Raw genomic sequence first — 12500 nt, forward strand, 5'->3', positions numbered from 1 at the left:
CTCTAATACGTTCTTAACGGAATACACCTCAATTATATATATATATTTGTGTGTATGTGTGTGTGTGTGTATAGAAGGTTGAAAAGTAACACATGAGTTGATATGTATAAGGAAAATAGGACAAGGTAGAAAATGCTAAGATAATTTTATCATGAAGAACATTTTAGTACCGGTTTCAGTCTTTGTGACCTTTTCAACTTAGAGTAAAACATGAAAAACAATTAAATTGTGGAAAAATTAAATGAAATATTTAAAAAAAATATTTCCATAGCTTTCAAATACATAGGACATTTTCTTTTTTTTTCTGTCTGTCTGTCTGTCTGTATCTCTCTCTCTCTCTTACTTTTGTGAAGGCTCGGTAGGTAGGTAGGTAGGTAGGTAGTAGCAGATCTGAAAGAATATTTAATATGAGGAATGTGGGTTCTTGGTTTTGATTGTTTAAATAGCAGTAGCCGAGGAAGGAGACGGTGAAGAAGAAGAAGAAGAAGGAGAGGGAGTAGGAAAAGAAGAGAAAGAATTAGAAAAATACGGGAGTGGTATGACAGTAGTAGGTTGTTGGTAAAATGCTCTTAAATGGTCAAGTGACCTAAGTGACCTGTTGTGGTTATAGTAGTAGGGAGTGGAATTGTTCTGTTGTGAATATATCGTTTGTAATATTTGTATGGTTATTATTCTAAGGTCTTTATAGTAGTGTCCTCTGTGGTGGGGGTTTCAAAAGGAGTTTATATTTTGCGATAAAATATGACTCTTTGCTAATGCGCTGATTATAGATTGCATCGTCTCTGAATTTATAGAGAGGAAAAATTCTGAAGTTGGGTTGTTCGTTAGTGGCGCAAATGTTGATGTATTCGCTGAATGCTATTTTTCTGTATCCTCGAATTTTAATCTGGGATCTATGTATTGTCATCCTTTGGCGTAGATTGCTTTTGGTTTGGCCTATGTATTGCTCTCGACATCCTGAGCAAGTTAATACATATATTAGGTTTTCTGAAGCACATGTGAAATTGTTTTTCACCGTAAAACGTTGACCCTGTTTGAAGTAAAACTCCGATCCCTCAATTAGGTTGATGCATATGCCACAGTTATGTCTTCCGCATTTTGTTTATTGACAGCTTCAGTGTGGTTGTCGAATGTACTTGGGCTTGTGTCAGGAGACTTTTCATAGATTTGGGTTGTCTTTTGATTCCTCAGACAAATACAGGAGTACGTCCTCATATATGAAACATCCCCAGTGCTAAATAGGAAATATACGTAATAGGTAATCATACCCCCATACCTACAGTTTATATTTATATACAAGTAGAATAGTTAGTGGGCTGTTATGTAGATATATGTATGTGTATGCGTGTATATATGTATACGTACATGTATGTGCACATGTGTATAGGTAAATGGATATGAATGTAAACAGATAGACATACAGACGGATAGGTACACAGGTAATATGAACAGACAGGCACACATACACATATACATACGCAAATGAAGACTGAAACACGTGATCATATACACACACTTCACTTCACAAAAGGACACATACGGAGACACACATCCATACATACAGACACAGTACATAGTCACAAATAACCATACACAGACACACTCAGACATGCAGACACATGCAAACACATATATACACACACATGCAAACACACACACATAAAAACACACAAACACATGAACGTGCAGAATGCATACAAACAAATCTACATATATGCATACGTATATACATATGCACACACACATACATGCATACACACACACTTACATACATACATACATACATACATACATACATACGTACATACATACATACATACATACATACATACATACATACATACATACATGTATATGCGCACACACACTGACCCAAACAGATGCGCACAATCAAAAAGAACGCAGCTCGGATAACAGACAGAGTCAATGACTATTGAAAAGGTTGCAAGGCGCAACGAAAACCTTAGAAAAAATAAATAAGTAAATGAGTGGAAACTTTACCGATGAGTGTGTTAAATAATAAAGCACTAAAAGAGAACGACACAACAAAATATGTTTCAACGTAGGCTTGCCTCAATCCTTCAGGGGTAGTCTGAAGCATCCAAGCAACCAGGGGATGTTTAAATCTGGAGGCACTCCTGGGAATCACCTGTACGGGTACCGTCTTGGGTAGAGGGCATCCAGAGGCAGGTAATTTATTGTTTAAACCATAGTTTATAATTATATTTATGTGGAGAATGGAGCAATAAATACAAGAAGAAGCAATTCTGTTGGGCTAGTTAGCCGTTGTTTTATTATGTGGAGGTTATGTAATGAGTCATTGTGGAGGTTGAGGTTATGTAGTGAGTCATTGTAGATGTTATGTAATAGTCATTTACGTACGTTTCAATCTAGCCAATGGTTTGGCAGATCTCTTCAGAATGTTGAGGAGTATGTTAAGAGTTCAACATTCCTCAACATTCTGAAGAGATCTGCCAAACCATTGGCTAGATTGAAACGTACGTAAATGACTATTACATAACATCCACAATGACTTACTACATAACCTCAACCTCCACAATGACTCATTACATAACCTCCACATAATAAAACAACGGCTAACTAGCCCAACAAAATTGCTACTTCTTGTATTTGTTGCTCCATTCTCCACATAAATATATATATATATATAACTTACTTGGAAAAGGATGCGTGGCGTTCGATCATATAATAATATAAATAATATATAAATATATGCATATATCCATACATATATGTACATACCTACATCTATATGTATACATACATGCATATATGGGTACAGGACATAAAAAAAAACGTTAAACACAATGAGAAACGAAAACATAAAAACGAAAACAGAAAACGAACTTTTTTTGAACAACGAAAAAAAAACAAACAAACAGAGAAATGAGACATGCAACATAAAGAGTATACCCCTTCGTCAGTTGTCCCTGTTCCATCTACTCCGCGTTTCAAAGGCACGGACAATACACCACTTCGTTGGAATAGTCCTTCACGCAAAGCAAATTAAATAAAATTTGGAATTTTTTGCGGAGGGTGAAAGTGTTAACAAGAACAGGTCTGTGAGAACAAGACAGTAAAAACAAACGGTGAGGGCTGTTGAGCCAAGACGATAGAAAATTATTATGAACGCTAGGTAGAAGTGCCATGAGAGAAGAGACAGAAAAAACACGTCGTTTCTTTAGGAAGGCAGTGGGCAGAATTGTACCCTTGGTACAATACTACGTCGTCCAGTTCGGGCATTATATTATACTCAATGCCGAAATTAGGTACTATCCCTTCCAGAATTTTCCATATGTAGATTATCACATGTCTGTTGCACCTTCGCTCCAGGGAATAAAATCATAGTATTTTCTGCCTCTCCCTGTAGCTCATCTGATGCACTGTTACAAGCTTTTTAGTGTAATGACGTTGAACTGCTTCAAGCTCCGCTGTTAGTTTGGCACTGTGTGGTGACCATAGCTGAGAGCAGTAGTCCAGGCAATTGAGAACAAAGGTCTTCCACAGGGTCAGCATAGCTTCTTGGTCTCTTATTTTGAAGGACCTTAGTATCTATCTTTCCAGTTGTCTGCACTTTGCTACTATCTTGGTAATGTGCATATGAAATGATGCATCATTGCTCATACAGATCCCTAAGACTATCACTGTCTGCAACTCTGGGATTGCAGTGTCTTCGGATCCTGTGTATACAGGCTGTGGTGCATCTGTGTGCTGATATTGCGGTACATGAAATTTTCCAGCAATAAACTGCATGTTGTTTAATTCAGCCCACTTGTATATTGCACTGAAGTCCTGCTGTAAGCTTGCGACATCATCTGGATTCTTTATTGTCTGTGATAATTTTGCATCATTAGTGTGGCTAGTGACAGTGGCTGTTTGAGTGACCGTTACTGTTTATAATAAGAGAGATATTATAAACAGTAATGGCCGCAAGACAGTTCTCTGGGAGATGCCACTTAGGATTTGAGTTTCCACACAGAGGGCACCATTGGCTGCAACAGCCTGATTTCTGTCTTTAAGGAAGTCACTCTCCCAGTTTACCAGCAATGCCAAGGTCTCGCAGCTTGTGACATATCGTGCCATGATCTACCTTATCAAAGGCCTTTGCGAGATCAAGAGATATCACATTGACATTTGAATGGTCAAGTAGATGTTTCAAAGCCCAGTCATAGGGTTGTAAGAGCTGTGTGAGGCAGCTTCTTCCTGGACGGAAGCCATGCTGTGTATTGTTTAGTAAGTCATTTTCTTCTTGGAACATTAATCAGTTTCCTTGCGATAATTCGGTTCATGACTTCACTGATATGTGAAGTCAGACAGACTGGCCTGTGGTTTTTAGCCTTTGTTCAATGTTGATGTATTTGATGGTTGGCGCCTTCGTCTGTAGGACTGCAATATTAAAGAATTCAACCGGGTATTTTAGCTGCATTGTCCCAAGGGGAAGTGAAGACACTTTTAAACTGTTCACTGAAAACTTCACTTATCTTTTTTGGGTCGACAGTCAGTGAATCATTCCCTGGTCCTATTTTACATTGTATAGTGGCTGTTTCCTTTGCAAATTTATAGACAGCTAGGCGTAGGAGTGGCTGTGTGGTAAGTAGCTTGCTTATAAACTACATGGTTCCGATTTCAGTTCCACTGCGTGGCACCTTGGGCAAGTGTCTTCTACAATAGCCTCGGGCCGACCAAAGCCTTGTGAGTGGATTTGGTAGACGGAAACTGAAAAAAGCCCGTCGTATATATATATATATATATATATATATATATATATATATATATATATATATATATATATATATATATGTGTGTGTGTGTGTGTGTGTGTGTGTGTGTGTGTGTGTGTGTGTATATGTTTGTGTGTCTGTGTTTGTCCTCCCAACATCACCTGACAACCTCTGCTGGTGTGTTTACGTCCCCGTAACTTAGCGGTTCGGCAAAAGAGACTGATAGAATAAGTAATAGGCTTCCAAAGAATAAGTCTTGGAGTCGATTTGCTCGACTAAAGGCGGTGCTCCAGCATGGCCACAGTCAAATGACTGAAACAAGTAAAAGAGTAAAAAGAGAGTAAAGAGCTTTAGGGGTGTTTTTATGCTTTCCACAGCTCTATTCTCTCCTTCTGCTCTTTCCTTTCCACGAGAGAGTTTGATTGTATTTTTGATTTGCAGGAGTGTTCGTATTAAAATAGGCTTCTCTTTATCCTTAAGTTGCCTTTGATCTGCGTCTCATAAGGATTTTCCTATCCCTGGGGAATCTTGTTTGTCGGTATGCTGGCCTTTCTTTCTGAGGTACATTTAGTGCATATAGCTTGCACTGTTGACACAAATTGACTGTATGTTTTGCATGGATAGAATATCAGACGAGGTTCGTTCATGGGTCTCTTTGCGGATGATTTTCATTCTGCTTTATCAAAATTCAAATTTGATATGGCTTCAGTCCTCATTTTTTGGGTAGATGCTAACAGCTCGTTTAGGATCATGCAGTGTTAGGTCAACAATGTTGTAGTCTTAGAGTGTTGCTGGTGTCACCGTCACGTTATGGATAAGGTCCACATTATTTGTGAAGTAGAGGTCAAAGATGTTGTTTCCCTTGGTTGGCTCGAGTATTGCTTGTTCCATGAACAACATATTAGAAAGTTCAAGTAATGACTCTACATGCTTTTGTTCATGCAGTGACATCCCAGAGAGGATGTGACCTTCCAGCCATTAAACATTTAGGAGGTTGAAGTCACCCAAGAGGAGTCTATTGATGTGTTGGTCTAGGTTTGTCAATACCTCTTCTATGTGGCTGAGGCTATCCTCAAATTTGCCATCATATTTCATGGTATTTGGCGGACGAAATATTGTGCATACAACTACATCAATTTGCTTTATATATATATATAATTAAGTTGTTGCAAACTGAGTTTGAATGTGACAGTAATACAAGAGGTGTGACATCTTCACGGATGTACATAGCAACTCTTCCATAGCTTCTTTCTATTCTGTCTGTACTAAATATAGCATACCCTGGTATGCGTACTTCTGCATTTGTTATATTGGAGGTTAGATGCGTTTCTATGAGTGTCATACATATTGCTTGATTGCATGCAGCAAGTTCTTTTAGATAAAATTTTTTTACTTCTGTTACTGAGTTTTAATTGACTTTTGGATGCGATATCTGGATAGATTTTTACTGGTGTTAGTAGTAGTTATCCTGGGTCCATCACGTGAGGTGGTCTTGTGCATTGAAATGTATGGCTTTGATTTTGCATCTTTTATCATACATCCATGTCAACTGCTGCACTATCTTCTGGGTCATGTTCAAAAAAGCCTGTTGCTCGATAGCTGCAGTTCATGCAGCCTCTGCATATTGTCTTTTGAGGGGTGCAGATGATCTGTGTTGATTTCTTTTCCTATTCTTATGAGACTTGTTTCTTCCTGCAGGTCCATGTTTCTATGTTTCTGCTGGTTTAGTTTTGGTTGGTTACCTTGTTTGTTCCAATGAGGCTTGGGATGGGCAAAGCTGCATTTTGTTCTCCTTTTCCCCATGCCAACAGGTATTATTTAAATAAAATTTACTGGCAATCTGGGATCTGCCTGCTTCTGTCCTTGCGTTTGTTCGTTTTTCTTTTTGACATTTAGGGTTTTCATCTTTAGTTTTGTCTTTGCTTTTAGTTTCGGACTTGAGGGCATCACTTTTCCCGGCTGCATTGCTATTAGTTCGTTTGACGGAGATATCCCCAGCCATGTTCCATGCTGGCTGCTAATGTCCATCTGTTGATTTTTCGTAGTATAAAAAAGGTTAGAGAGAGAGAGAGAGAGAGAGAGAGAGAGAGAGAGAGAGAGAGAGAGAGAGAGTTTATTGATGAAAGTAGGAATTAGGTAGTTCAGAATACCGTAGATATACAGTGGAAAGCAAAATAAAGTTTGTACCAAACTTATATGTAACGTTATAAAGTGAGGTATGAGAGAAAAGTGAGAGTATACGAAAAGAGAGGACACTTTAAAAGATCGTAGAATGTACAGTGAAAGATAGAAACGAGGTTTGTAAAAACTTATATTACTTTACAAAAGAGAGGCCAGAGAGAAAGAGCAAAAGTGTTTATTAGTATAGGAGAGATAGAAAGTCTGTAACAAAAAAGGTAAGAGAAGGAAAAGGAAAGTTCAACGAGGGAGGAAATAAAGAGAGTCTGAAAGAAAAAGATTAGAGAAGGAAAAGTAAATTCGTTGTGCCAAAACGAATCGGAGAATTTAACTTCAAAAACGTTCAATGAGAGAGGAAATCAGGAAAGTTTGTGACAAAAATGGTGAGAGAATGATGAGTTCATTACGCGCTAAAACGAATCGAAATAATGAACTTTAAGAATGTTTAATGAGATAATAAGTTTAAGTAGTGGCCGTATGGTTAGGGAGATAGAAGCAAGAAAAAGTGAAGGGAAAAGTGGCTGAAGTTATGGAATAAACAGAATTAAAATGCTTAACTTTGAAGAATTTTCGATGAGAAAATTGACTTAGAGTGTATTACTTACACTGACTTAGAGTATATACTTACATTGACTTAGAGTGTATTAAAGTTAGAATAAATTCATCTTACGTTATAGTCTTGTGAGAGAAAGAAGAAAGAAACTTACAGTGAAATTCACTCAAAAATCAACGAAGATTTTTGCTTGAGTATAAAAGCACGTTATACTAGAAAAACAGTTTCGCAATGTAATTATTGAAAGAAAACAAATAGTACATATTCAAGTTAGAATATCTTCGTGTAAGAAACTCCTTTGATATATGATTTAGTGAGAAGGATCAAATTTTTCTTAACACTGGTTATCAGCAATTTTGTCGAGGGAATAACACGAAAGACAAAATGCACCCAGTCATATAGTGCTTCCATCTCTCTCTCTCTCTCTCTCTCTCTCTCTCTCTCTCTCTCTCTCTCTCTCTCTCTCTCTCTCTCTCTCTCTCTCTCTGTATATATATATATATATATATATATATATATATATATATATACACGTGTGTTTGTGTGCATGTGCACGTGCACACACACAAACCACACATACATGTTGCAGCTCTTGAGTGTGAGAAAATATCATGCATGGCTCTTCCCACCAAATAATTTGGTCACCCCTGGGATCTTAGTGGTTTTCGTCACTGTTTACAATTTTGTTCCAATTGATTTCAAATTTGGAATATAGATTAAGTTTTGTATACTAATTATGAAAATGAAATTCATTTTTCCTATGATCCATAATTAAAAAGTTATTAGCCTTTAAAATTTGCAAAAATTGGGTATTTTAGCCAATCAGAAGCGTGGCAAACAACTCTGTTTCCATACTAACCAAAGCAAAGAAGTACCACGTGTTGCATAGCTGATTGCGAAGAACTCTGTTTCCATAGTAACCAAAGATGCTGTGCATGCGCACAAGGAGTGTAACCACCACGTGTTCTATAATTGTTTATTTTCATAACAGAAGGAATTCGATTCTAGCACGATGGCCACAGCTTTAAACCTTTCCTATGTGTAGAAGGAGATACGAGAAAGATAGTTAATTTTATAAAATCCTAGAGTGTATTGCAAACTTTCGTTCTTGAATTTTTTGAACTAATAAATGTCTGCTTTAAACAATGTTTTGACTGTTATTTCCAGCAACTCCTGTTGGTTTGTTCGTAGCTTTAATTATATATATATATATATATATATATATATTTATAAAGGACATATATATATATATATATATATATATATATATATATATATATATGTAAAATGAAGGTAAGACGTGAATGGAGCATGATTTGGCTGTTATATGTAATAGGTCGATAATTCCGTTGACAGAGTAGCTAGAACACTGATTGGTCATGAAACCTATAGAAAGTATATTCATTTATATAACCAACCCCTATCTACCACACCCTCTTTCTCTCACTCTCTCTATACATACACCCCCCACCACACACATATATACATATACCATTATTTTCTTTTACAGTTTCGACGTAGACGGTTCTGGAACAATCGACGGTATTGAATTACACAGAGCCTTCCAATCATTTGGATACCAAGTGTAAGTTTGTTTATAAACACCCCACTTCTTATTCTCCTCACGCTTCTTTTCTTCCCACACATGCTCTTCCTCCACAAACTCACAAAAATAAAAAATAACAACAAAAGATTTTTTTACATTATAAATACGCTCCTTACCCATAAAAGTAATATTGGATACCAAATGAAATTCATGAAAGTGCAACCTACAGAGCCCTCCTCTCCCGTAATTCTATTTCGTCATGTAATACTCTTTAAATATTTTTGACACTTCCTCTCACCACCGTTTTCCTAAAAAAGATAACAATCATAAAAATATTAATCTTTTCTACTAAATGCACAAGGCCTGAAATTTGGGGGAGGGGGCAAGTCGATTACATCGACCCTCAGTATTTCACTGGTACTTAATTTATCGACCCCGAAAGGATGAAAGGCAAAGTCAACCTCGGTGGAACTTGAACTCAGAATGTAAAGACGGACGAAATGCCGCTAAGCATTTCACCCGGCGTGCTAACGACTCTGCAAGCTCGCTGCCTTAAATAATAAAAATAATAATAATAACAATAATAATAATAATAATAATAATCCTTTGTACTATAGGCACAAGGCCCCAGTACTCAACTGGTAAATTCCGAAATAATAATAATAATAATAATAATAATAATAATAATAATAATAATAATAATAATCTTGATCTTGGTTTTGCGTCTTGAATCGAGACCTTAAAAAAGAAACTGAAGGACTCATAATGTCTACGTAAAGCCGATCATTGCGGACGAATACCATTAAGACAAAAATAGACGAATTTGAGCAAAGAGGAATTCGTTATGCACATAAGTTCTTGTAGAGCTCAGAAGGAATATAGACGCAGAAACGACTGTGTGGCCAATGTAAAACACTAGGACATATGGCAAAGAAGATTTAAAGCAGGAAGAAAATGGTACCAACGTCAACTAGAAAGTGTAACAGAGAACAACAAGTATAAAGTCTTTTAATGTACAAACTGACCAGAAACTTCATGCAAGGCGACTAGATATTATCGTTCTGGACAAAGAGAAAAAAAAGAATGCACCATCAAAGATATGGCTCTATCCGTGGACATGAATTTAGCAATTAAAGAACAGGTAAAATGAGGACAGTATCAGGACTTGGCTAGGGAAATAGGAAGACTGAGGGGTAGGGTTGTTCTACAAAAGTAAATCCAGTTTTCATAGGTGCTCTAGGTGCTGTCACCAACAGACTTAAAAGTTTCTTTGTTGAGATTGGTGTAACTACAAGAGTTGCATCAATTCAGAAATCTGCTCTTTTGGGAACAAGGATTATAAGAAAGATCCTCGATGACTAAAGAAACTGGTTGTGACCCGGTATCAAGGACATTGATTCCGAATGTAAAACATTCGTGCACACCATGAATAATAATAATAATAATAATAATAATAATAATAATAATAATAATAATAATAATAATAATAATAATAGTACCAGGCAGTGGATCTCATGGCTTCTGGTCTTAACTGATTGAAAGTGCTATCATGTACATTGTTTTGTCTTGGTATAAAAGATGGGCTACAGCAAATATTCTGCTTAATACCACAGATTTGCTTGTCAGTTGTTTGACTTTAACCAGTTGAGCATGTCCCTTAGTGGCTGACGATATGTGCATCTTTGATCACAAGCAGAAGTAGTGGGGGAGCATCATAGCCATGTGTTGAGAGGAAATCTTTGGAGTTTGAACATGGGTGTTTCGTTCGACATCCTTAAACAACCCTTATTCAGGGACCTTTTGAGCGGGATAGGCTACTCAAGCTGAAGAAAATTCTAATTGGGCCCCATCTGCAAAGTCATGCACTGTTTATCTCGATATGAGATCACCATGTCATGCAGATACGGTTGTGATGCATGTGCCTTGTGTACCCTTATCAGACTGGTAGTCATGATGGGTATACACGGCTTCGTATATTTCATCCCAGTGTCACTTTAATGGCATGCACTGCTCTCTCAATAGTAATAATAATCCGAAACAAATCTAAAACCCACAAATAGTGAAGGTGAAACTAATGAAAGTCACAGATCTCAGTATGGACCACCGATTGTACCTCCCAAAAATTAAAATTGATAATAAAGCAACGTCAATAATAAACAGCGTGATACTAGCCGTCACAGAACTAATAGCCACAGAAACAAATGTCAATATGACCAGACTAAATGATATAATATTTGCAGCAGCCTCTGTGGCCACAAAAGAAGCTGGATACCCACTAAAACCTATCCAAACAGGAGTGTCACCACCCAAGCAAACTCTGTGGATAAATAATATCCAGAGAAAAAAAAAAGAAAAGAAGAGAAAGGATCTGTCAATCAACACTACTGAGCAACAAAGAGAGATGAAAAATACTACGTAAATACAAAATTACAGAACAAGATACACCTGAGGTAAAAGAACATCTAAAGCAAGATATCCTCACCAAAACACAAAGAAACTGCCGGTATGAGAAACGCCAACGTTTCTTTGAACAAAACAAACAGTTCAACTCCAACCCCCAAAGACTCTAACAAAAACTTGGCAAAAATAAAATAGAGAGTAATGCAGCATCAACAGCAGAAGTGGAAGATTTTTGGAAAGAAATATGGCCGGCGAAAGAACAACCTCAGAAAAGATCTATCAAAACAACGAACACATCACCTGAACAACTATAGATCTCTATAACAACTGAAGAGGTCACCAGGCACTGCAAAAACTAAGCAACTGAAAGGCACCCAGGCACGACAAGATACCAAACTTCTGGTTAAAATACCTAACAGGAACACATAAAAAGCTGGCTGAGAAACTTAATGAAATACCAGCAGAGCCAGAGACAATGCCTTAATGGCTCACAGAAGGGAAAACTATCCTAATTCCCAAATCCACTGAAATGGCAAACCCACAAAATTACAGACCGAAAACTTGTCTCCCTGCAATTTACAAAGCCTTTGCTGCAATAATACCGCAGAGAATGGGTAGACATCTGGAAGAAAACAACCTATTTCCAGTAAAGCATGAGGGATGCTGCAAAGGCTCATACAGCTGTAAAGATCAGTTACTGATCATTAAAGCCATAACTGAAGACAGCTGCAGAAAAAAGAAGGGTCTAAGTATGGCCTGGATCAATTGCCGAAAGGTTTTTAATAGTATTCTCCACACATGGATCCTAGAAACACTAGCCATGAATAAGGTAGCACCAATAATCATCAAATATATAAAACATTCCATGAATAAATGACAGACAGTGCTACAGCTCCAAACAAAAGAGGGACACATAAAAGCCAAAGCTATCCCCATTAGAAGAGGAATATTCCAGGGAGACATTCTCTCTCCACTCCTTTTCTGCTTAGTACAGACACCTTTATCTCACATGCTAAACAGAACTGGAAGTGGATACAACTGTTACAGCAAAACAATCAGCCGTCTCTTATATATGGATAAT

General features: G+C 37.2%; 1 protein-coding gene across 1 annotated transcript in view; it reads left to right on the forward strand.

Annotated features, from left to right (window-relative positions):
* LOC106867817 (uncharacterized) overlaps nt 1-12500 on the forward strand; it is a 110713-nt gene that overhangs the window by 92236 nt on the left and 5977 nt on the right. The window contains exon 7 of the mRNA XM_014912840.3: nt 8984-9058. Coding sequence (XP_014768326.1) covers nt 8984-9058 — 75 coding nt within the window. The remainder of the gene's footprint in view (nt 1-8983; nt 9059-12500) is intronic.

The sequence above is a fragment of the Octopus bimaculoides genome, chromosome 23, assembly GCF_046866305.1.
Source record: "Octopus bimaculoides isolate indiv1 chromosome 23, ASM4686630v1, whole genome shotgun sequence".
NCBI classification, from domain to species: domain Eukaryota; kingdom Metazoa; phylum Mollusca; class Cephalopoda; order Octopoda; family Octopodidae; genus Octopus; species Octopus bimaculoides.